At 42.2% G+C, this 27538-nt stretch overlaps 1 protein-coding gene across 2 annotated transcripts in view; it reads left to right on the top strand.

Annotated features, from left to right (window-relative positions):
* The window catches only part of LOC135200302 (glycine--tRNA ligase-like), a 674105-nt gene that overhangs the window by 202992 nt on the left and 443575 nt on the right, over positions 1-27538 (top strand). For both annotated transcript variants that reach the window (XM_064228841.1, XM_064228850.1), the window contains exons 5-6: positions 15825-15965; positions 26960-27074. In XM_064228841.1, the coding sequence (XP_064084911.1) occupies positions 15825-15965; positions 26960-27074 (256 nt within the window). The remainder of the gene's footprint in view (positions 1-15824; positions 15966-26959; positions 27075-27538) is intronic.

Genomic DNA, 27538 nt, shown 5'->3' with positions numbered 1-27538 from the left:
ACAGACCGGTTGAATATCGAGGAAGGGTGAGTACAGGTAATGAACGTGGGGTTTTGATGATTCAGTGCGGGGAACGTGGTTGTAATTGGTTGGTTACAAAAAGGGACTGTGAAGGGGTTCCGAGTCAGAATTATGGAAATTGGGAATTAACTGAGGATGAATGTGATGAGGATTGTGATGTGGATAACCAGGTGGACGTGGTAGTGAATGTGTGTATGCATGGGACTCGAGGGAAAATGGTGACGTTTGTCCGAGTAAATGATAGTGAGTACTGTAGTTTGGTTGACACAAGGGCACAAGTTTCCTTGGTGAGTGGGTCAGTGGTGAGTGAACTTGAGAGATGTGATTGGGAAGTGAAAAGGCAGTCTACAAGTGTGAGAATACATGGGTTAGGACAAGGTAGTGTTTTAGTATGAGAAGAGGTACAGTTAAAGGTTAGGTTGGGGGATCTTGAAGTAATGCGTAACTTTATAGTTATAGGAGAAAATGATATGCCATCTTGTTTTTTAATAGGGATAGATTTTTTGAGGATCCACGATATAGATGTAGATATAGGAAATGGAATTCTTAGAAAGGGGGCCAGACAAGTAGCTAGGATTCAAGATGGTAATGTGTTTGTAGCAAACTTTGTGGGTATGATTGATATTGCTAGGAGTGAGAATGATCTGTTGAGTGAGGAAGAGATTGAGGAAATGCAAAATGAGTGCCTGGAGATAAGTGTGTTGCGACAATGTGTTTTGGGAGGAGTGCGTGTGGAAGACTGGCCATGTGAGTTGGATGTATATAAGAGGGTTGCTAAACGTAAAATAAGTTGTGGGAATGCATGAGAGAGAGATTGTATGCTCCTGGGTTGAGTAAGATTTGTGTGGATGTGGCTGTCACGTGTGAAGACTGTCAGAGGGGAAAGTATCAGAATGTGCATGCAAGTCCACCTGTGTTGCGATTGCAGATGAAAGAGCCGTTTGAAATGCTTGTGATTGATTGTGTTTCTTTGCCTAGGACTGTGAGAGGACATGTGGGGATGATTGTGATGGTGGATCACATGAGTAAATTTGCCTATGTGGTTCCCATCAAAGATAAGAGGAGTGAAACTGTTGCACGAATGGTGGGTCAAGTGATGTTGCCCATGTGTGTGTGTAAGCTGGGAAAAATGTTGAGTGATAATGGACCTGAGTTTGTGGGATGGGAATTTGAAGAAATGTTGAAGGAGTGGGGTATTGTGCATGTGTATTCTACTCCCTATATGCCTAGTGCGAATGGGTTGGCTGAAAGGACTGTTAGGACGATGACTGAGATTTTGCGAATGATGAGCAAGGGCGACAAGGATTGGGATATGTATGTAGGACGTGCAGTTTGGGTATATAACGCCACACTGCAGAAGAGTATAGGTATGTCTCCTTGTAAATATGTGTTGAATTTTGAAAGGATTGTTAGACCGCGGTTAGGTCTGTCAGAAGGTGATCGGGATTTATGGAAGAAAGCGAGTGAAAGGTTTGAGAGTTTTAAGATTAGGGATAAGGTGTTGAAAGAGGTGGTTGAGATGGGAAGAATGAATGTGAATAAAGTAAGGGAGAAATTTGAAGGGCCTTTTGAGATTTTGGAAGTGGGACCAAGTGGATTGAGTTATGTTTTGGGGAAATTGCGAGTAGGTGGGGGACTGGATGAGGTTAGGGCACACCATAACCAGCTCCGTAAGTGGAGGGAAGTACCACAGTATGTTCGGGAGAATGCAATGAGTGAGTGGTTGAGGGTGAATAAGTATGAGCCGACTGTCGGTGAACAAATTGGTCTGAGAGATCGACAGTTGGTGTTGGTTGAGTATGGAAGAAAACGGAAGAGTGTGGAGAGAGGAAGTGGAAGGGAAAAGCGTGAATGGCATGGTAAAGGGGTTGGTGGTAGGGTGCAAACGGTTGATAAAGCGTGTGCTACGGATGACTTTGGGGGAATGAATGATACTTGTAGTGTATGTGGGTTTGAGTTGACAGGGACAGATAAGACTTCAGTGAGAAGGAAACTGAGTAGTGAGGAAGTAGTTGATAGGATGGATAAGTCTTTGCAGGAGTTTGACAGAAGTATGGATGAACTGAGTGGTTTGGTGGCCGAAATAGGGGAGATGTTGGAACCAGCGTTGGAAGACATCGGTGAAGTAGTGAATGGAATTTGGGAGGATGGTAGTGAGGGAGATAATGGGAGTTTGAAAGAAAGTGGTTTGGAAAAAGTGAATGGCGATGTAACTGAAAGAGTGTATGATGGTCCTCAAACAAGATCCAGGGGGCCTGCATCTGAGCCATCCTTGGGTGTTGCGAAAGGCAATTTAGTGTGGATGTTGCGAGTATAAGGAGATGTTGTCAAATGTAATGGGGGAGGTAATATGGAGGAGTAATGATAGTTTATATTTGACAACATCTCCAAAGGTTGTGAGATAGAGAGAGAGAGAGAGATTGGTGGAAGAATGAATGGGAGTGGTTAAATGGCAGTCGGAAGCATGTCTATTGTGGCGCTCTGTAGGGAGTCAGTGGAAGTCTGTTACGAGTCGTAAGCAGTGAGGCATCTGGTCAAGTCAGAGAGTTGGTTTTGACAGCAGTTGTCCTTTGGTGTTTCGTTGTTTGGATGTTATTTGATAGATTTTGGGGTTGAGAAGTTGTTGTGCGTGTGTGTGTCTGGTTGTGGTGAGGTTAAGAAGGTTGGTGGTGCATTTTCGGTGTCTGTTAGTGGTGGTTGGCGGGTTGTTGTACTAATGTAAGTCGTGTGGTTGTCGTGTTCTTTCGGGGTGTTGGTGTTCATCTGCAGTGATTTGTCGAGTTATTGAGTTTTTTTGTGTGGTTGGTTGGTTTGTGCTTGGTTGTCGGCGGTGGTTGTATTGGCTAGCCTATAGCCTATATCCAGTGGACAGCACAGCCTAGCCCTAAGTATCAGAAGCCAGAGGTGAGTACCTGTTTGTGTTTTTTGTTCTGTATGTAGGTATTGGGTCAATTGTCCTGCTGTATTTTGTAGTGTTAAGTGGAAAGTGTGATTGAGGGTGGGTTTGATAGCCAGACAGGTTAAGTTTATGTGGGGAGGTTACTTGTTTTTGTGATCCCGCCACAGCATGGGTCCTGCAGGATGGCGTTGCACCCCGCCTCTTGACAGTTGGTAGCCTGTAAGTGAACAGATACATAAGTATCGGCAGTTACTAACAAGGCTAACCTGTTAAGAGATATGAAGCTCCGCTGTATGCCGGAGTGAAATATTTTCTGGGCATAATCCTCTCCCGTACTCCATGAGAGAAAGTCCGTAGGACGTGGTAAACTGGTCCAAAAAACTCCAGTACACCGGAGCGAAGATTTCTGCCAAACCAGTTACCTGCTCATAAACCGAGAGTACACCGAGGTGAGGGTACAATCACAGCTGAGATACACGAGAAGATTACCCAAGTACATAAACTTAAATTAAAACAAAATAAGATAAAATAAATATAAAGAAGACAAGCGAACCGTAACTCCGCCGTAAAAAACTTTCGCTAGCAGACAGAGAACCCGGATGGTGAGCGGGCGCTCCGCCGGACTAGCGGAAGTGGCAACAGAACTATGACTCATAAAATGTGAATACAGAGGGATGCATGTCAAGGCTACTCTCCGCTACCCCCAAGGAGCTGGCGGAGCCAGGGAGTCCGCCGAATAACAGATGGGGAGGATAGAGGAGGCAGCCATAGAGAGAACCGAGGAGGACCCAGTGCGAGCTGGCGGGGTGGCCAACCCAACCCGAACGCACAGGGTACCCCCCCGAAACTCATGGAGAGAACGGTAAAAGACCCAGACTCAGGACCCCCCTTGTCCGTAACTCCTGTATCCTCCCTGAGAAGGGAGGAAGAGGGGAGGGGTGCTCGGATGGTTGCCATAGCGACAGTGAGCGAGCGAGGACTACCTCCCCCCCACGATGGGGAGGAAGGAAGATGGGGGGACTGGGCTGGTGGACTGAGGTGATCAGCTGGCCCACTGCAAACGTGGTTGTACCACGAGGCGAACGGGACAGAGAAAACATAGCCTAGGCTGAGGCAAACCGTCTCAAATATGCAACCCATAATAAATACATCGTAATGAAAAGGAAAAGAAGGAAATCACGTGTAAGAGAAAAAGAGAGGGCGTCCAGGAGAAGTTAGGCTAGCCTACCTGGAAGGTAGAGAGACCAACAACTCGGGAGCTGGCCTCTGCCAATACATAAAACGGAGGGCGACGGCCAGGGTGGCTGGACTAAAGAAAGTGGGAAATATATATAATGTATACATATATAACCCAACTGCCTAACAGACCTAGACAAAGGAACATGCATGCATGAACACTAAGCTAAGACATGGAGGCACTGCACAGAATAGCCACCACGGTATGAGAGATCGCGGGAGCTATAAGATAAACACGAGACGAGCCGGGGACCAGACAAGGAAGGCTGTTAATGAACCTAAAAAAGTCAAAACGGATCCTGACTGGCTAAAAATATGTGTAACCTTTCGGCAGTACTTAACTTAGCTGCGGCGATAGCTTGGAACTCCATAGTGTGGAAAGATAATCCAAAGTTAGGGCACAAAACACAGAGCAGAGAAAAATCATGTGCGTGTGAGAAGTCGCTAACGAAAAGGATGGCCACGAGAGGCGCTGTTGTCGGCGTGGGTGGGTGTGTAGTAGTAGTTGTTGGTGCCGGCTGTGTACCAGCTCTCTTGAGGAGGGGGATTTTGGTGAAGGAGAATTCTAAATGACAAGAGGTCCGTGGTAGTGGTCTCACTCGCCCCAATACCATACCGACACCCTCTTTTTATTTAGGGTGAGCGAGTCAGATACTCTGACATCCCCCTCTTTTATTTTTCTCTGGTAATGTTAGCATTATTTACCTTAGAAATATGAACTAAAGGGAGATTTCACTGGGCAACACGGACCCTTGCCCAGAAATAGATTTTTCCTTCGTCAAAATCCCTTTTTTCATCATAAAAATTTATTTTTTCGTGAAAATATACTCTTTATGTACGTAGGAAAAATACACGTACATGTACGTAATGCGTGCAGCAGACAGAAAAATACGTACCGTGCTACAAATAGGTAATCATTGTCTTACATACTTTAGGTATGGTCTGCATACTTTTATTATCATCCTAAAACAATTTATGTACATACATTTCATATTTAGAAATCATCTTAAAACATTTCATAAAATGTACAGCCTGCACAATGCATACCCAATTGACCCAATATGTTTGTAAGTTCAATGGCAGTGTTGCTAAACTAACGCGTTTCATGCTAGATCTGGAGTTTTCAGATTTAATCTAGCACCATTGTTTTCCAATATGCGCGGTCGCGCAATCCTAGAGATTTTTATGATTATCTAGTGGGAAATTTGGCATGTTATCGAAGGTAATGGAAAATTTATTAATAATATATTAACTCAGTGGTGCTTAAAAATCTGTCCTGACGCCAATTTTACAAAAACAACAGCTGTCACGTGTGTGACACACCTTTGAATGTCTTTGAGACAAACCCTGAGGCTATATTTATAAGATTATAGGGGTTGTTTTTCATATCCAGGTACTACTTAAATCTCCTTCCTGCCCTCGATCTCTCTCTCTCTTCTACATCTTACAGTTATCCAAGCGAGAGTGTTTTTTTTTTAATGGGATAACATAGGCCCTCCAATTGCCTTTTCATCTGGAAAATATTTATTTTGTATACATTGCCTTTTCTCGACTGTGAAGTTGTCTATCCATGGCTGTGAGATGACCAGGAAGGACATGTAAATCAGTGTCAAAGTAACTCTACACTTCAGTCAGACCAAAACTTTGTTGCCATATCGTATTCAAGCAATATTTGGTTATTGTTTCTTATCTATTATTCTGTCAGAGAGAGAGAGAGAGAGAGAGAGAGAGTGTTTATTTTCTCAATCGCCAAACTCACTCTGTTATGCTTTATTTCATATTACCTTGCTCACCAATTTATACCTACGATATTTTTATTCAATTCACTACATTAAGATTTATAAGGAATGTGTAATAAACAGAATAACCATATCATTATGAAATGTCCATGTAGGAATAGTAAACACATAAAAATTCACATTCGCCAAGTAATTATGTATATGTCCCACAGAGAACCCTGCGAATGGGCGAGTCCTTCCGCAAATAATTTGTTGATAGGTTCCAAAGAAAAATTCATGAATCCGGAGAACTCGAATAGGGGGGGCCCACTGTACTCGTATAAATGCATACAGCTATAAACAACCGAACGAGAAACAGCTGATTTCTTATGAACAACCAAATCGAATCTGATAACAACAGCAATTTTGCTAGCATTTCAACCATCATACAATTGTAAAAACTTACCCTAGTTATTTTATAAAAGATCTCTCCCAATGTGTGAGTTACAACAAAGGCAGATACTAATATACTTAAAAAAAAAAAAAAAAATTATGATGGCTAATCACTTAGGCAATAGAAGAAGTCATCTTCTGAGTCCCAAGATTCTGTCTCAAGAAAAATGATGGAATTCAACAATTTGCTGGCGAGCAATGTTGATTTCGGCCAGTACTGGAGATAAACTGGGATGATGACTCTCCGGATACAGACTCGGGGCTTTCAACCTGGCAATAACCTCACAAAGAGGCTGATATTTGGGGGCTTAGGACGCCGACTCTCCAGATACAGACTTGGGGCTTTCAATCTGGCAGTAACCTTGCAAGGAAGCTGAAATATGCAGGCTATCTATGTTCTCTGATGCAATACAAATCCTGAGAAATCAGGAGGCGATACGGGAGAGGACTCTTGTCTGGGAATACCCAAACAAGAGCTGTCAAGTCAATTTTAGGTAAATCCGACAGTTCAGATCTGTCTTTCAAGCTCCCGTCAAGATTTCGGAACGGGTTGGAACTCCAAGATGGCTCAGCAGTGGTGGATGATTCTCCAATTGCGTTCTCATCCGAACTAGAGGAAAGACAAGATCTCCACTCAATTACTCGAGGTTGAACATGAGGCAGATCCAGAACAGGGCCTCTGGACCTAGTCCATGGGGAACTAAAAGCACTTGCAACTGGATCCTGTGGCAACGGTCGGTCGGGCAGCAAAAATCCAGAAAAATCAGGATCAGAGTGACTGGACACTCCAGTGTCAGAAACAGGGCTTTCTGCACTAGCAGGTCTTGAAAAGTCTTGGCCAAAACTCTCGGAATCGCTGGTAAGTTCAACCAGCGGAAGGCTGGAGACTTCCCAGAATTCCCAGCTCTCTGGAGGATAAAGAGCACCTTCTTCCTGGAAAGAGGAGGCTAGGAAATGAGGTGCTGGAGTTTCCGACACAGACGAGTACACCCCTAATTCCGGGGTCATACAATGGGTATCCGCCTCAGTGGAACTCTTGGCCCACAGCTGGAGGAAAACAGGATCCTGAACTACTTCTGGTTCTAATAAGGGGGCCAGGTCCCACTCTTCCATTAGGTATGACCAAGCATCTTTCTTCCTCTCGTTAGTCCTGGCTGACTTGAGGATGGACTTGGGCTGGACACGATATCTCAGGGAACTGGGACTTTTCCTTTGGCGTCGGGTCTTGCGGTGATCCGAGACAAAAAATGTGATACAATTGCAACAGACACACCAAATGAATTGCTATCACTACTCAAATCCAAACTAGCTTAGATGTCAGGCAGGTTTGGACTTGAGATACTAGTCCAACTCTAACATGAGCTTCAGCTACAGGACCAGGACCCTTCGGGTACCAAAGGAAATGCCTCTTGAGATAGACTGTAGGCTCCAGCCATGCTTTCAGTTGAATATGGTGAGCTTTCACCAGTTCACCATCAGTCAGTCTCCTCAGCTCATAGGTGACCTTATTCCCATGTACCTTGGTAACACTGAATGGTCCCTCAAACCTAGGGATGAGTTTGTTTGTCAAAAGGTGTCTTAACAGGTGCACCTTCTTCAGAACTAGAGAACCCTCCTTAAACGATTTATACCAAGGATTACCTTCAGCCCATGGGTCTTTCGTTTCTGTTGAAAGCAACGGGATACTATCAACTATCGTGAGCACCCTTCAGTATAGCCTCAGCTGGAGTACAACGAATCTCACAGTGTGCTGAGAATGTTTGCAGCTGAGAACTGCTCTGGACAGATGTCGGTCCTATTTCCAAGATTCCCCAGAAATTACCCTCAGTACCTCGCCAATAGTACGGTTTACCCGTTCTACTGTGCCGTTACTAGAGGGTTTGTACGGAGTTGTTTTCACATGTACAACATTGTACTGTTCCAACAACTTGGCAAATTCCTGGGAAATAAACTCTGGGCCATTATCAGTCAGTATCCGGACTAGGACACAGGGAATAACTGGAATAACTCTATTCTCAAGTGCCTGATATATTATACTGCTCTTTTTGTTCCTTATGGGTACTGCCCTAACCCACTTGGAATAATGGTTGACTACCATCAGACAGCTAATGAAACCGGTGCTGGATGGAGGGAGACTTAGAAGGTCCATAGCGACCAACTCAAAAGGGTAGGTGGTCACTATTTTCAAGGTTGGCGGTGCCGCAACCTCCCTGGAGACTGCAGGTCTGACATTCCATACAGGTTTGGCACATATCCCTGGTTACACTAATCAAAGATTTGTGCCAAACCAGTCGATGGAGCATAGCAGTCATTTTTCCTATTCCCCAGTGAGCATTTTGCAGGTGTGTGTGTGCCACCAATCTATAAGGACATTGAAGGTGACTACTGGGGCTACAGAACCATCTTGGTTCCGTTTAACCAGAAGACCCTGATGAACCCCCAGGGCAGACCAACATCTCTTATATGGCTGATAAGACCGTGGAACCCAAGATGCAGGAACTCTAGAGTAGATCATCTTAATGACATATTGGATCTCTCGATGGTCTCTGGATCAGAAGGACAGAAGAGCATTCCCTGAGAACACTCCAGGGTCAAGTTCAGGGTCAGTCACCTTCATGACAGTGGACTCGGCAGGCTGTAGTGAGACTGGGAGTACCTTGGGAGACAACTGAAGAACAGCAGTGCTGTCATACACTAGCTGTTCTCGAGGTGAATCCAGGATCAGGTAGGCTGTGTCCAGGAGATTTCTACCAAGGACAAAACAAAAGTTAATGTCTGACAGACACCACAGCATACACAAATGGGTGGAATTTCCACCCAGAGGAAAACTCCAAGCCGATCTGGATGTAGCCTAGAACACAGCTGCAGGCACCAGTCAACCCATCCAAGTGTTCTCCTGACAGTACCTCATACTCTAAGCCAAGCTAGCTCAGTACAGCCTCACTGACAAGGCAAACCTGTGATCCTGTGTCAACAAGAGCACAGTACAGACTGCCGTGTAACATTACTAGACCTACCACCGAGTGTTGAGACACATGATTACAACTGGACTGACAAGGTGGTGTCTCAGTCATTTACTAGATTACTGGGCAATCCTCTTGTACATCAGGATCATCAGTGGCCAAGCCTTCAGCATCAAGCGCCCTAGCTTCTACGTCCGCCTTATGCCCCAGAATCACGTCAGCTGGAGGAACGTGATTACAGAGCTCCAGCAGAGGGTTAAAGTGTACTCCAGCAAGACACTGAAGGTACATGCACTGAGGCCCAGTCACTGATGGGTCACTGTAGACAACTGGGCAACTGGGACCAAAATGGACCCAGATTTCCAGGTTCAATAGCTTAGAAGCTGCTAACACTAACTCCAAAGCTGGAACAGTACCTGGAAACTGCATGACCTTAACCCAGTTCCTGCTGATCTTGTCCAGTTTGAAGCCTAGTCGGTTGGCATCCTTCAGAAACTGCTGAACTAAAGCCTCCCAAAGTTTAGCTCCCTTCAGCTGAGAGTCAGGTGCGGCACCTGACCTTTCATTCAGACAGCTTACAACTATCTCTAAGGATTCTATAAGAGATTCTGGGCCACCTCGAACTTCCTTATACAGTGTCAGTTCAGTAGGCAACTTGAAATTTGCAGTCTCTGGAACAGTCACGCAGTCAGTGGATGCGGGCAAGCGAGATAACCAGTCTGCAGTAGCATTCTGATCACCTGGACAGTACTTAACAATAAGATTAAATTCAGACAAGACCTCCAGTGTCCGTTCAAGATGACTGTCCACCATCTTCATATCTTGCAGATACATCAGAGGACAGTGATCAGAATGAACCATAAAGAACTGGCCATACAGGAAAGCTCTGAAGGTTTTCACTCCCCATCGCAGAACGGCCAACTCACGCTCAATGGTGGAGTAACAGGTCTCGCTCCAAGGACTCTTGGCACAAGAAGCATCAACAAACAGCTCAAGGGGTTTAGCATCAAAGGAGTACTCAGGATACAACAGCATGATGTCTTCCTTGATCAGTTCTTTCAGGCACTCAAAGGCACGGTCCATCTCTGCAGTCCATTTCAGCTTTCTGACCCCTTGCAATTTCTGTCCTTCAGTCTTTGTGGATAATGGTTTGGCTATCTGTGAGCATTTAGCGATGAAGTTCACCAGTCCCAAAAATCCCCGTAGCTCACACACAGTGGTAGGTTTAGGGAAATCTTCCACTTTCTGGATGTACTCAAGGAGCTTACGCATCCCATTACGTCCAACCAGATGGCCAAGATATTTTACCTCGGACTGCACCCAAGAACACTTTGAGATTTATCTTGAGCCCATGCTTCTGGAGAGTAGCAAAACCCATTCTACCAGTTCCAGGTGTTCCTTGAAGGAAGCCCCAAGGATCAAGATGTCATCGATGTAAACAATCACCTTGGCCTTTGGGAACTCCTGCAGGATACGCTGCATTTCTCCAGTCCAAATGACAAGCGTCTAAACTGCTAGTGTCCAAAGGCTGTGGAGAAAGTAGTGTACTCTTTACTGTCCTCCGCTAAGGGTAACTAGTAGTATCCATGAGCAAGGTCAAGGGTTGTGAAATACTTGACTCCTTGTAGACCAAATACAGAATCAGTCACGTATGGCATCGGGAACTTAACAGAGACCATCACCTTATTCAGTTTATGGTAGTCCACACACAACCGTATACTGTTATCTTTCTTGTGGACCGCAACAATGGGCAAGGACCAATCTTTCTTGTGGACCGGAACAATGGGCAAGGACCAAGGAGAGATACTGGGTTCAATGATACCCATCTCATACAACTCCAAGCACTGTTCCTCAATGGCATCGGCGATGGGTTTGGCGAACTGTCGGACCCTCTGATAAATAGGAGTCTCGTCACACAGGTGGATGCGTATTGGTGCGCTTGTGCACTCTCCCACATCATCATCGCCAGTACAGGTGATGGGAAGATGACGGCGAAGCATCTGATGGAACTGGTTCTTTTGAGAAGAAGACAGTTCGTCTGAGACAGACAGACTGTCTGTCTCTCCCAATACGCCTGGTTCAGGTGTTAGATAGCACTCCTGTGCTATCAGGCAGGATAGAAGAGCATCCACCACTGCCATGGTGAACACCTTTCCCAGGAGATCTCCTTTCTCTACCTTGGCAGTTCCTTCCTGAAAGCTCTTAACTAAGACTGAGGCTCTGCCGTCTTTCAGGTCTAAGATGCCAGGTATGGCTGCAGCTTTCCTTGACAGACCCGGAGTTATAATGTCGCCATCATAATACATCTCCAACCAACTGTTGGATGGACAGGCAGGGCACCTATAGGAGGTGTCCAGTCCCTCAGGAAAAGCCACAGTAATGGGGACAAATACAGGCTCCATACTGGCAATCGTAAGTGAATTGGCTGCATGGACCTTAAGTGCGTGAAGCACTTGCCGGCAACAGGCTCCACGTATTGGCACATAATACTCCCAGAGAGACACTGGAAGTACTGCCAACACTTGGCCGATTACAAGCCCCATCAACTACCATCCCGCTGCCCTCAAGAACTGGTAACCCAGCACCAGGTGCTCAGCCATAATCCCTGAAGGCACCACATGGAACACACACTGGTCGAATGTCATTCCATGGAGTGCAAGGGTCAACAATACAGTACCTAAGGTCTTAGGCCCTGTTTGCCCTAAACCCTTCAGTCCGATGGTGTTGGACACCATCTGCAGCTGATATTCCTCTACCAAGCTCAATGACAAGGTTAACCTTAGCTCCGGAGTCAATGAGGGCTTCAAAAACTCTGGATGAGACCTCAGACAAGGTCACTGGAACCACCATGAGTGGGACAGGAATTAGCTGTGCCAGGTTGATTCTACGAAGGGTTTTCAGAACAGCCTCACTTTCTGCTTCATCCTCAGAAGAGTCAGTAGATGAAGTGGTTAATAGTTTCGGGGACCGGTTATCACTGGCCAGCTCTGAAAAAATCATAGGACACTCAATGATTTTCCGAGGTTGTGGGGTAACCTCGGAAACTGAGATTTCTGAGGCTGCCACAGGAATACTAGGAGCAAGATTCCTTGTTTACTCACATCCTCCCTCGATGTAGCCCCATCTTCTACACTGAAGGCCTGGTGTTTAATGCCCTATGATACTTCTCTGTACCAGAGGACTTCCTGGCCTTTGGCTTCTCAACTATTTGAGAAGAATCACTAGACTCGCTTCTACTTCAGGACTCGCAGAAGTCACTGCTACTGGGTGAACCAGAGCAGGACAATGGGGTCTTGAGTAGCCCGAATGGGTACTGCCCTCCACTTAAGAGGAGTTTGCACCGAAGTGGTTTCTCTCCTAGGGCTGCTGGCATTAGCCGACCTTTGTGGTGGAGACCTATTCCTGGGTGGTGTTTGCTGCCTGCACTGTGCTACCTGGTGGCTAGCTGAGCCACAGCGCAAACACAAGTCCAGGCGTCTCCGGCACTCATTGTCTTGGTGCCCTGGTCATTCACGGCAAGTGCAGTATCTCCTCTGGAACTGAGGAGACCTGTCAGATGGCTTCGATGGTGGCAGGCGCACCACAACAGGCACAGGCTTCAGATTGGGTCGAGATGGCGTGCGAGGATGAGCACACACAGGGGCTGGAGCAAGCTCAGGAGCAGCCATGGCATCCCTGTCGGCATCCGTGCCGTGCCATGACTGACCTACCTTGCTGACAGCCAGATCCCCTGACCTCTGGCTCTTCTTCCTGGCAGCTTCATCCAGGACACCCAACAGGTGTAAAACATCCTGCCAAGTGGCCTGATGACAGGCAGAGACATTGATGGTAGCCAGAGAATGCTCCAGCCAATTAGCTGCCTTGGTAGGGAGAGTTTTGAGGAGCTTCTGTCTCGGCTCCTTCTGATCCATGCTACGACGTGGGTAGGCATTCCGGTACAGGGATGCCAACTGCATGGCGTAAATCTTCAGCTCGCCCTCCTCCCAGGTGGTGCTGCTGAAGCGGGCTGTCCGGCCAGTGTCCAGTCTCTCACAGGTTCCTCGATACCAATCTAAGGAGGAGACCCTTCATCTTCTTGTAGGTCTCTGGAAACCCCGACTGGAGCTTCCCTTGGCATATCTGCTGGTGCAGTATGCCTCGAAGTCTTTTAGGGAGTGGGAGAAACTGGGCAGTTTCCAGCTGGAAGACCTTTGGTTTGGGACTCTTCCTCGCGTCAATGGTCCTGACCAGGTCAGACAGTCGGCGGCTCGACCGTGAGGTGTGCGAGTCCTCCGAGGAGGTGCTATCCGCAGTGCTAACACCAGAGCAGGAGCTGGCATGATTGCTAGAGGCATCACTCTGGTTCTTCCTCGCTGGAGGATTCCTGGGTTTCAGGCTGGACTGAAACTGGCTTCCCCTCTGTCTTAGCCTTGATCCTCTTCTTAGGAATGGCCCCCTTGGCAGCATCAGGATTGGAGGTAGCTGGAGGTATCATTTCGGGCTTGCTAGGGTTGGTCTGGTCAGCCAGGAACTGATTGTTTGCCTCACTTAACATTTGGCTCTGCTGGGCTAAAAGGATTCATAGCCAAGGGCATCCCAAAAAGTACAGGGGACTCCCAAAAACAGGTGGCAGTGCTGTTGTGAACCCTGGAGGGGGCAGGGGTCTGCCAGTAGCCCCCCTTCCCTGGTCATTGGTAGTGCCAAGCCATTCAGGTTTGGCCAAGCTGGCAAAATGGAGGGGGCATTGGTGGTCACTGTGGTAGTAGCCCCAGTGGTCTCCCTCGTCGCCCATTGACGCTTCAGGAAATGATCCTCATTCATTAATTCGGTTGCCAGCAATCCAAGGTTCTCGATATCTCGTTCAAGATTGCATTTGGTCTTCCGACCCTTCCTGGATGATATCATATCTAAAGGGTATTATCTTCCCTGGTCTGGGCACCACTTATGTTATGGTTAACAGGCTGGGGCCAGATGTAGCACGCAGACTTACTATTGGGTTACTGACCCCGATCCCAACTAACTACATACAGTACTGTACTGGATAACCAGGCAATAAGTTTCTATACTGGGCACCACCCCTTGGGTTATTTTCTGAGCTGGGACTCTGTAAGCAATTTCAACACAAGGTAAGGTTTTTTTAAATAAAGTATTTAAAATTAAAGAGACAATTAGATGCAGGAGCTAGACATTAAAAAAAATCATGAATAGCATTAATATCAAACTACACAACTAAAAATTAATTGATGCAAATCAAAATTTGAAAAATTGTTTCTATTCTATACAATGGAAGTTCACTCTCGATGTGGTTTGGAAGTCAGGTAAAGCCATTGGTCCCGTTGCTGAATAACCTCTGGTTCCATGCAACATAAAAATACCATACAAACAAACAAACTTAACTACTATATTTCATAGTGTAATTATTAAATACTTACAAACATGTACTATACAGAAATTATGTATGAAAATGTTTAAAGTAACTAAGTCTAAGGGCATAACCAGCCTCGTTTCACAGGCAGAACCAGCTCTGTTTCAGGGAATCCCTTCTCACCCCCACCCCCACCCCCTTCAGAGGGGGGAAGGTAGGATGAAGCAATGTTATAAACCATCTTAGAGGGTCCCCATTATAACCTTGCCAAGTTTCATGCCCATCGGACCAGCCGTTGGCCGTGATTGAATGACAGAGGACAGACAGACATTATGCCCATTATAGTAATATACTATCAAGAAAAAAAGTGAGAGTTTACAGCACATAATTATTTATCATTTCTCTGTGTAATGATATTTTTGTTCAAGACTAATTAGATTGTATTCATCACAGGAAATGGAATGAACCTATCTATTGTTATTCAGTCATGTTCTAATTAAATAAGCAAATGCTTGTATTGCAGTTATGTTTGTGTACCAACTAATGTATACATTATAATAAATAAGTAGTACTATTGCTTGCATCCTCTTTATGTAAAAAATATAAGAAGTTTCATATTTTCTTTTATCTGTTTTTTTATATACATTTAGGAAATTAATTTCTATGCCTGTTTGAGTTTCATTTATTGAAAAATTTATATATGTATCATCATGTTATTGAAAGTGCCTTGAAAAAAGGGACTACCCCTGGGACAAGAGGTGTATTTTTGACCTACACTTTTTGCTAACAGTTGGTGTTCCACAACTTGACCACAGCTTAACTAGAGGTGCATATGTATTTTTTGTTTGTATGTATTTCTAGAATCGGTTCACTTTGCAGATATAAGTGAAATTGAATGAAAGTCAGTACATTTAAATTGAATAATTACAAAATACCTATTAGGATAGGCACTTCATTGCTTTATCTGGAATTGCTGTACAATGCACTCTAAGCGATGTGAATTTGTCTCTTGGTATTGCGTTGGTTGAATTTTTATTACATATCAAGAGGAGCAGACCATAACTCCTCATTAGGTTAAGGTGCCACTGTTTGTAGTGTCATCAAACTTTGCAAGTCCCATAGGAGCTGTACAGTACCTTACATTTGATTGATGGTGATATCATAAAGTGAATCTACTATTTTATTTTCAGGATGTTAAGACTGGTGAGTGTTTCCGGTTGGACCACTTGATAAAGCAATATTTTGAGAAGTATATTGCAGATAAGAAAGTTTCTCAGGAAGAGAAGGATGAAATTTCTCGTAAAATCAACCTCCTTGATGACATGACTATGGTTAGTATGTAGTTAAATTTGCATCTGGTCTTTTTTTGGGCTTTCATTTGTAGTATATTAGTATTGAATTTAGTTTGTGTACTTACATTGTATACATGTGCCAAATTTGCAGAACTCACATGTGTGTTATGAATTGGAAAGGTTTTTTTATTTTCTGTGCAGCATCTGTTGCCACCGGAAAAGTAATACGCAGTTGAACTAGCAAAGCTGTGCTGGGTAATATTACCTTGTATTCCAAACCTTCTGCTAGTTTGGGGTGTGTGTAAAGTTACCATTTTGATGAAGTGCAAAAAGTGAAAATAGATCGCCCTTTTGTTTTGTTGGGGAAACCCACCATCTGTATAGTATCTTTTTTACAATACAGTGGAACCTTGACATACAAAAGTCCCAACTTAACGAAAAATTCAAGTTATGAAAGCGATTACGAAGATTTTTTTGCCTCTGCATACGAAAATAATTCGGGTTACGAAAGGGTGTTACTGTAAAGTCCCGAGACTCGCCCGGACCACCGAGAACAATTTTAAGACTTGCCCGCCGCCAACTGAGTAGACTCGCCACCATCCTTCTGCTCTCCCATTGGTTCCTGATGCTAGTCACTGCCATAAGATCCTGCTCTCCTATTGGTCAGCATCATGCCTCTATGTAAAGGCGTTCCTTGACCATTTTTTGCGGCAGCGTTATCGTAAACACTGGAATTCGTTCCCTCACATATACGTATTCGTTTGTTAACGTAAATTCGTGTTAGTGATTTCACTTTCGTTGTACTGTAAGTTACTTTATCGTCTTGTGTGTGAACTTCATTACTTGCGTTATTAAACGTGGGTCCCAAAAATGTTGCTGAAGTTCACGGAAAGAAGAGGATGCTTTCTATGGAAAACGAAGATGGAGATAATCAAGAAGTGTTAATGTTTTCTGCCATTTTTTAACCATTAAACGCTGATTGGATGTATTAAACGTCGACGAAAATTGTCTGTTGGGTGCTGAATTGACGTATGAAACATTGACGCAGAAATGTTTTTTAAATTCCTGGAAAAATAGTTATAGGCCTACTTGGCAAAAACTTTTGTATCACACACCTTGGGGGATGCTTTGAGTTCACGGATCAAGCTGCTGTTTTGTTTACAATCGTTACCCAGGTGCGCAAGCGCAAATTTCTTTCTTCTCGCACTAAAGAGCATCAGCGACACATCTCGGAAATTATTTCGTCATATTGACGTGATTTTTGCACCATTTTATATTAGCCATTACATAGAGTTTTATATATAAAAATGTGTGCAATTTCATGTAGAATACAACTAAAAACAACCCATTGTTGTAGCTTTTATCAGTTTTGAAATATTTTCATATAAATAACGATGTGCCAAAATTTCAACCTTCGGTCAACTTTGACTCTACCAAAATGGTAGAAAAACACAATTGTAAGCTAAAACTCTTATACTCTAGTAATATTCAATCATTTACCTTCATTTTACAACAAATTGGAAGTCTCTAGCACAATATTTCTATTTATGGGCAATTTATGAAAAAAACTTTTTCCTTACGTCCACTCAGTAACTCTTCCGAAAAAATCTGAAATTTTGTTGTCCGATTGTCGTAATGTTTGCACAGGTTTATATTAGCCGTTACATAAAGTTTTATATATGGAAATGTGCGCAATTTCATGTAGAATACAACCAAAAACAATCCATCGTTGTAGCTTTTATCAGTTTTGAAATATTTTCATATAAATAACGATGTGCCAAAATATCAACCTTCGGTCAACTTTGACTCGACCAAAATGGTCGAAAAGGCAATTGTAAGCTAAATCTCTTACATTTTAGTAATACTCAATCATTTACCTATATTTTGCAACAAATTGGAAGTCTAGCACACTATATTTCGATTTATGGTGAATTTTTGAAAAAAAAAAAAAAAAATTTCCTTATGAACGCGTGATAACTGCCGAAAAAATCAGATATTTTTTCGTTCGAAAGTCGTAATGTTTGCACCATTTCATATTCCCCTTTACATAAAGTTTTATATATGAAAATGTGCGCAGTTTCATGTAGAATACAACAAAATACAACCCATGGTTGTAGCTTTTATTAGTTTTGAAATATTTTCATATAAACGATGTGCCAAAATTTCAACCTTCGGTCAACTTTGACTCGACCGAAATGGTCGAAAACTGCAATTGTAAGCTAAAACTCCTACACTCTAGTAATATTCAAACAATTACCTTCATTTGGCAACAAATTGGAAGTCTCTAGCACAATATCTCGATTTATGGTGAATTTTTGAAAAAAAAAAATTTTTCCTACGTCTGTGCGATAACTGCCAAGAAAATCAGAAATTTTTTTGTCCTATTGTCGTAATGTTTGCACCGATTTATATTAGCCGTTACATAAAGTTTTATATATGAAAATGTGCCCAATTTCATGTAGAATACAACAAAAAACAACCCATGGTTGTAACTTTATTAGTTTTGAAATATTTTCATATAAATAACGATAAGTGCCAAAATTTCAACCTTTAGTCAAATTTGACTTGACCGAAATGATCAAAAACCGCAATTGTAAGCTAAAACTATTACATTCTAGTAATATTCAATCATTTACCTTTAGCAACAAATTGGAAATCGCTAGCACAATATTTCGATTTATGGTGAATTTATGAAAAAAACTTTTTCCTTACGTCCGTGCATTAACTCTTCCGAAAAAATCTGAAATTATTTGTCCGAAAGTCGTATTGTTTGCACCGTTTTATATTAGCCATTACATAAAGTTTTTTTATGTGAAAATGTACGCAATTTCATGTAGAATACAACTAAAAACAACCCATGGTTGTAACTTTATCAGTTTTGAAATATTTTCATATAAATAATGATGTGCCAAAATTTCAACCTTTGGTCAAATTTGACTCGACCGAAATGGTCAAAAAACGCAATTGAAGCTAAAACTATTGCATTCTATTAATATTAAATCATTTGACTTTATTTTGCAACAGATTGGAAGTCTCTAGCACAATATTTCGATTTATTGTGAATTTATGAAAAAAAAAATTTTCCTTACGTCTGCGCTGTAACTCTTCCGAAAAAACCCGAAATTTTTTCAACTGATTGTTGTAATTTTTGCACCTTTTTATATTAGCCGTTACGTAAAGTTTTATATATGAAAATGGTTGTAGCTTTTATCAGTTTTGAAATATTTTCATATAAATAATGATAAATAAAAAGAATTCAACCTTTGGTCAACTTTAACTCGACCAAAATGGTCGAAAACTGCAATTGTAAGCTGCTACACTTACGGCCTAGTAATATTCAATCAATTACCTTCATTTTGCAACAAATGGGAAGTCTCTAGGACAATATTTCGATTTATGGTGAATTTTTGAAAAAAAAAAATTTTACGTCTGTGCTTTACGAATTCATGCTTCATGTTGTGATAACATTTTCTCTGTGTTGCTTTGATCATTTTACAATTTGTTATATACCAAAATAATCGCAATTTAGTGTACAATACAACTAAACAATAACTACCTCATTAGCTTTAACCATTCTGCTCACAGCACGATTTGTATACAATTATATATGAAATTTTTTTTTTTCTGTCATATATTCCAATATTTATATATGATGATATTTTTTTTCATTTCTGATGGTTGCATACTAAACTTCAGGCAATGAAAAAAATGGAGCCAAAAATGAACTCTTAATCTTGAAAATTAAGCATGCTGTAATTTAAAAAAAACTTTTTTCCGCCTCGGCGCTCACTCGCGAACGCCTCCGGCATACGGGAGACACTTTCGGAAAAACTGGCACGGCGATTAAGGGTTAAAGTGTTTCGTAAAGTTTAGTGTTATGTTTTCTGCCATTTTTAATGTTTCGTAGAGTTAAGTGTTCATGTTTTCTGCCATTTGTCCTCCTCCTTTGTCGCCACTTTCGGAGATCGCCTTACTCGAAAGGTAAGGTTAGGTTCTACATATTACTACATATGTATGTACATGTACATAAAGTATTTCTTGCACCATGTACACTAATACACTTTATTTACAGGTATGTACTACGATAAAGGTTATGTTAGGTATTGAATTGTCCAAATTGTTGTATTTCATTGTTTATAGGTCAATTTAGCTTTAATATAAAATTTACTGTGGTGTTTCTGTAGGGCTTGGAACGAATTAGGCAATTTACATGTAAAATGCGGTTCAAGATCCGAAAAACTCGGTTTATGAAGGCCGCCTCAGAAAGGATTAATTTCGTATCCTGAGGTACCACTGTAATTGTAAAAAAGATATAAAAGATATACAGAGGCATTCAATATTAAGTCTCTCCAGGGGCTGATTAGAAAAAAAAATCGTGAGAAAAACGCATGTGTAAATTGGCATTTTCAAACACACACATCACCACCCTTGTTGGATAATTTGTTTTTTGAGCACTTTGGAGTCTACATATGCAAGTACGCTTTTCCATGGGTAAAGTAGGATATTTTTAGAAGACTGGAAAAAAAAATGCGACTTGGAGCTCTGGGAACCCTTAATATTGTGAACGCCTCAATTAATCCATTATCCTTCCTAAGTTTTAGTGGTGTAATTTCATGTTATTCAAAAATTGAGATTCAGATTCGGTTGCTACTCGTTACATAGCTCAAAAAAAATAATAAAACCAATGGAAACAGATATCCAAAAAAAAGAAATAATAGAGGAACAGACCAAAGACAAAGTTATTATGTGAAGGGAAAAGAAAATATTTTGTCACCAATTACTAGTGCAGCAAGAGTAGGAAAAAAAATGTAATAATTATTTGTGTATGTAGTGAATGTTTAATTGAATTGTGCAACAAAAACAGAAACATAACAAAAGATAGTTAAAAAATATACTATAAGAAAATAAATTTCATAAGTAACATACCAAGTAATTACATAGCTAACGTTTCTACCTTGCGCTGCAGCTTTTTAGAAATTTCTGTTAGTACTTCTGTTGTCTTTTGTAGATGACAGGTCTCACCCACTATGGGGGAATGTGGGAAATTTCTGTTGTCTTTTGTAGATGACAGGTCTCACCCACTATGGGGGAATGTGGGAAACAGACCAGCAGGTAGACTCATTTTGATTTTGCGAACTCTTGTGCATGTATCGGTGCCATTTGCAGCAGCAATTGTCTTTTTAGATTTCAGTGAAGTACAATTACAGGCAGTCCCCAGTTATCGGCTCTCCGGTTTTATGGGCTTGTCTAGTGCCAAAAGCGCGCCAGAGCATACAACGAAATGTACCAATTTCTGGTTATTGGCGCCGATAAATACCTAACAGAAGCACCGAAATCCAGTTATTGGTGCTATAGAATGCTGATTTTTGGTTATTGGCGATTTTTGCTTATCAACAAGCCGGTGGAACAGAACCCAGGCCAATAACTGTGGACTGCCTGTACTTTATTTAGGTAGCCAGCAAGCTTTGGATAGTTAATCATATTGCAACACACTCCTTGAACACCTGAATTAGCCCTGGTCATTAGCCAGCCTGAACTATATCCCCATAAATTTACCCATAATGCTGCAGGTATAATCTTGAGCTACTGTTGGGAACGCTGCTGCAAATACCAGCCGCCAGACCCCAATTTTTATTTGTTTGCTGTGCTGTGCGGATTTGTCCCACATCGGGCAAACTTTTGGTCATTTAGCCCAACCCCCAATTAAAAGTTTTTTGAATTTTGGATATCAGGTTATGACTTTGGCCTATTATTAACACCCTTTCTCCTGGATCTACACTTTATTGACTGGATTTTGGAATTTCTCTCCCAATTTTGACTTTGGACTCGCTATGGATGAGTTAGGAAATAGAACATCATCGTCTGCTAACGAGTTATTCAAGAAGTTAGAGTACATGTTATCATTTAGTTGTATGTCTAGCCTATTTTCTAGCCTGATGAATAATTAAATAAGAATAGAGATAGTGGTAGTAGTAGTATAGTTGATTCTAATTGGTCTTTTTCAGCCCTCCTGCCTATTCCAGAACCAGCCCAGATGAGTAGGGATAATAGGTTAGGTAGGGTTCAGGAAGAGAATTTAAAGGTGCAGGTTTCTTCGGATTCTGTTGTGGTTTTTAGTGTGATGTTTTCGCCTTTGTATACATCTTTGGTTTTATTCTGCGCTTCAAGTTCTTTGCACCAGAAAGTTTCTAAGTCCGTGATCGGTCATTCTGATGTGCTTTCGGGTTTGTCGGGTTCGGAAGCGTTGGATAGTGCTCCGTCTCCGAAGGTTCCTTTTCCTTCTGCGAATAAGTTTGGTTCGTCTTGCAGTGGTGGTAATTCTGGTGATCAGGTTTTCAATTGGCTTCCCTATAGGGGGATAGTGCTGTCAGTGGACCTCATGCAGTGCACTGTAGGCATTACTTAAGGTTCTTTGCAGGGTGCCTTCGGCCCTTGCTGCAACCACTTTCGTTCCTTTTACTGTATCTTCAATCTCTCTTCATGTTACTTTCCACCCTCTTCTAACTCATTCATAGTGCGACTGCGAGGTTTTCCTCCTGTTACACCTTTCAAACCTTTTACTGCAATTTCCATTTCGGCATTTATATATACAGTGGTACCTCGAGATACAAAATTAATCCGTTCCGAGGCGGCCTTCGTATCATGAGTTTTTCGTATCTTGAGCCACATTTTACATGTAAAATAGCTAATCCGTTCCAAGCCCTCCAAAAACACCCCAGTAAATTTCATAATAAAGCTAAATTGACCTATAAACAATGAAATACTACAACAATTTGGACCATTCAATACCAAACTTAATACGTATTAGTAGTACTAATATGTATATACCTGAAAATAAAGTATTAGTGTACATGGTATACAAGAAATACTGTATGTACATACGTATGTATGTAGTAAAATGTGGAAGCTTACCTTTCGAGTGAGGCTATCTCCGAAAGTGGCGACAGAGGAGGACACAAACGGCAGAAAACTTTTTATAGTACGTACACTTAACTTTACGAAACACACAAAATAATGTCAGGAAAATAAAACTAAACTTTAAGAAACACATTAACAAAACTGTAACACTTAACTTTACAAAAAACTTATAAGTATCACTTGGTTCTTCCTTTTTGCTTACTCCTACTAAAGGCCTCTTTAAAAAATAACTATCCAAGGAAGATTGCTTCTGCCTGCTTTTGACAATGTTCCTGAAACAACTCAGGCAAACGTCATTGAACTGTGCAAGCATACGACCTGTGTAAGCCTTTAAGGGGTGTCTCTTTTCTACAAATGATTGCACCTTATGAAAAGCAGCTAGAGCATCCTTAATTTCTGCCGTTGTCATAGAGTCGTCGTCCTCCTCCTCGCCGCCGCTAGAGAACTCTTCTTGAACGACGTTATGTTGCTTGGCCTCCAACTCCTTTAGGTCATCCATCGTAAGCTCCTCTTGGTGCTCCTCAAGAAGGTCATTGATGTCGTCCTTTTTGACGACCAGCCCTGTGGACTTGCCAAGTGCAACGATCTCATCAAGATCTGGTTGCGAAACAGTTTCAGGATCGTCAACTGTTCCTGAATCTGCAGCACCAGCTTCGCCCACGTCGAATCCCTCGAAGTCTTGGACGGATACGGCATCAGGCCAGGGTTTCCTCCACAAGGAATTCAAGGTTTCGTTAACAAACGAAATATGTATATGTGAAGGAACGAATTCCAGTGTTTACGAGAACGCTGCCACAAAAAATGGTCAAGGAATGCCTTTACACAGAGGCATGATGCTGACCAATAGGAGAGCAGGATCTTATGGCAGTGACTAGCATCAGGAACCAATGGGAGAGCGGGAGGATGGTGGCGAGTCTACTCAGTTGGCAGTGCACGAATTTTAAAATTGTTCTCGGTGGTCCGGGAAAATCTCGGATTTTACCCTTTCGCATCCTGAATTATTTTCATTTGCAGAGGCAAAAATATCTTTGTCTTTGCTTTCGTAACTTGGATTTTTTGTAAGTAGGAACTTTCGTGTATTGAGGTTCCACTGTACGCTAGGGAGACTATAGTCATTGTCCATAGGTTTTATATAAGTTTTTTCATTCTTCACCTATGATATCACCATCAATGACCTTAGTTGTCCCAGTGCTGGCAAAAATGAATCAACCAATCAATCAATCCAACCAACCTGATGCTATGGGTGCTCCTCAGCTTGCGCTTACACACACCGGAGATGTTGGTATTCTCAAATGCCTCCCATAAGGTTTGGGCCCCACACTTAAATGGCGAGTGGGTTTTGGGAGTGTGGACCATGACAGAAGGACCACAGCAAGCTAGCAAACTCTTTGAAATGAAGACAGCTTGATTTCCAATCTAGAACTCAGTTGTCATGATGAGTGACAACACAAAGGTGGTGACCCATGTGATCAAACGAGGAGGCACGATCTCTCCAGCTCTTTGCTACCCAGGACCTAGCACGATCTCTCCAGCTCTTTGCTACCCAGGACCTAGAATTGATGGCTATGTATACATTCTGTGAAAGAGGAATGTTACAGCTGATCAATTCAGCAGGAAAGACCAGATTGACAGCACAGAGTGGCTGTCAGTGAGAAGGTGGCAGACAAACTAATAGACCTGTGAAAGGACCCTGCAATTGACCTGTTTGCAATGCCCATCAGTACCAAGTTGCCTCTGTACTGTTCCCCAGTATACTGGATCAGAGACCAGTGATGCAGGACACTTCCAACATCCTTAGGGCTACATGGACATTGATGCCTTCACCCTTTTCTGCCAACTTAGAAGGGTTTTGTATAGGGTTTATCCATCCCAGGGTTCTCAATTGACCTTGGTTGCACCCCTCTGGCCTCGAGCAAAGTAGTATCTGACCCCCTATGCCTACTGATTGTTTCCTGAGTGAGCTGCCTCACATGCCTACCAGTGTAGTGCAGCAGAACAATAGAAGGCACCGTCAAGTTGTGTCCTCCCTCTGACTTCATGGCTGGAGGCTATCCAGTAACTCCTCAGAATGAAGGGCTTTTTGAAGGGCACTGCAGCAGCCATCATGAACACCCTTAGGCCTTCAAAGATGCCAGAACCCTCTCAAGACCTTAAGTCAAGAAGGCCCTTTTGGTGACAACCCTCAAGAGGCACAGAGCAGCCCTCACAGAGGTGTTCCAGCCAATAGCATCAACCTGTCGACATTGTGGAACTTTCATCCATTATCTATGGTTGTGAGAAATGCCCCCTAAGAGAGGTTGGAGCACCAGAATGGGACGTGACAAAGGTGTTCACTAGCTAATGTGGCGTGCTTTACAAGCCCCTACAGAAAACATCTGACTCTGAAACATTATTCCTTTTGGCCCTTGCCTCTGTCAAGAAAGTCTGAGTTATGCGGGTTCTCCTACAATGTCTCTCACCCAGATTCTGGACCCTGGCCATAAACTCTGGGATGAATTCCTTGGAATTCATCCCAGAGTTTATGGCCTGGGCCCGGAATCTCTTTCCTGACCCTGATGATAGAACAGCTGTCAATCCTCTCCCTGAAGGATTTCATCAGCGAATATAGAGAGGAGGTGCTGTTGTGCCTGGTCAGAGCCTGAGGAAATATCTGACAAAAGAAGGAAGTTTTAAAGAACACCATTTCATTCTGGCTGAGAGAGGTCACAACAAGGACATATGACTCCCAGACAGGTGGAGAGAGGCCGCTGAGAGTTAATAAGGTCCATGACATTAAGGGGATAGGACCCTCTTTTGCATATGAGAAGAATCTCTCCCATGAAGTACTGAAGGCGAGCATGTGATAGCGGTAATCCATATTCTCATCATTCTACTTGAGGGACCTAGTGCACAAATCCTTGGACACTTTCATTGTTGGCCCTGTGGTAGCCAGAAGGTGATATAAGTGGTTGAGCTCTCATGGAGAGAGGAGCTCTGCTTGAGAAGGACATTGATTCTGGATGGAGTACCTAGGGTATGGGGTGAGTATTGAATGTAGGTACCATCATTGTGGTATGTAGATTGTGCCTGTGGCAGGACACCCCAACTACATGGGGCAGGGCCACCGGGAGTTAGCAGGGATAGATTAAATTCTTCCAACTAAGAGTCAGTCTCCTTTTATGAAAGTGAAGTTTGTATTCCCTTTGGAACAAATAAATTTTTAAAATGTTTTGTATTTTTCACATGATACCAACCTGCTCTTTTAGAATGGATTTTAACCCACCTTGACCATCCCTTGTTTTCCAATCTTTCCCTATGGTAGGGTGAAGTAATCGGTGTAAAGGGCTGATTCTCATGGACAAGCTAGGTTGCCTTAGTTAGCATGGGCTCACTGTCCACAAGCATACCCTAGAATTTTGTTTTTGGCATCTGTCTATGGAACAAAGTTCTTGTTCTATCATTTGCATACAAGCTGATGAAAAATTACTGGCTCTGTATCATGATCAGTTATTGCTGCAGTGTGGGTCTGTGGTTGGAGAATGAAACAACAGTCTTTGGAAACAGGAATTTAAAGTCAGTGGCCCCTGTGTACTTGTTCCATGTTAATAGGTTTCATCTACTGAAGTAGTAATACATAATTACCAATAATAATATAATATTAGTAATAATTATTGAAATACTCCATTACATGTACAACAAATTTCTGTACTGAATAAAAAAAAATGTGCTATATATAGGATATTTTTTTAATGGTTTTTGCGAGACTCTTTGTTAAATGGAATTTTTTGGTTTTCCTGAGTAAGTTTACAGCAGTTATCATGTTCAGTGATACACCCTTCAGGCGGGCGTTGTGAGAGATGAGAAATTTAATTTTCTGTTCTGACTAGGCAATTTAATAACTTCTTACTTTACATTCCAGTGCTATTCATGAACTAATTTTCTTTTTCTCTGGCAATTAGCATATAAACGAGGAAATCATCGCGGTTTGTGACAGCAGAAACTGGACAATATTTTTTTTTTTTTATCTAGCCTTTACTTGTGACCAATAAGAATAAGAATAATAGCTTTTGGTTCTTAAGTTAATTTGAATGGCTTACTGAGCAGTGAATGTCTTTACCCATTTTTTTTTCTTATAGAAAGAAATGGATGACATTGTAAAAGCATATGACCTAAAGTCTCCGTCAACTGGCAATAACTTAACAGATGCTGTGGAATTCAATCTCATGTTTCCTATTTCTATAGGACCATCAGGTAAAGTTTTTTAGTCTTCATGTAGCTTATAGTAAGATTACTGTACATTGTTAATATAGTTGTGGTAAGAATATATTACCTTGTACATTATACTTTATTTGGTACCATAATTGCCAGCATATATAAGGCATCCCAATTTTAGAAAGTATATTCTGGAAGAAATAAGAATATCCATATTTTCCTTGCTCATCTTGTTTCCACAGTAGCTTATTTTATAGCTTGTTACCAACTTTTGTTCCAATATTGCTGTAAAGGAGAAAAAACGGTAAAACCTTCATTTTTATGCATGTTTGGTTCTGCACTCAGAGTATACATTTTTCTTTGATAGCATTCAAATCTGTTAATGTACTTAATTTTAAGCCTATTAAATATGTATTAGTCTGGGTATTCACACTCAAGGTTACCTGTCAGTCCACCCACGACTGTTCAACAGAATAGCGTCTACATGTAAAGAGTAGAACTGT

This window comes from Macrobrachium nipponense, chromosome 23 (genome assembly GCF_015104395.2).
Source record: "Macrobrachium nipponense isolate FS-2020 chromosome 23, ASM1510439v2, whole genome shotgun sequence".
Classification (NCBI taxonomy): domain Eukaryota; kingdom Metazoa; phylum Arthropoda; class Malacostraca; order Decapoda; family Palaemonidae; genus Macrobrachium; species Macrobrachium nipponense.
The sequence above is the reverse complement of the archived record's forward strand: the minus strand, read 5'-3'. Positions and strand labels throughout refer to the sequence as shown.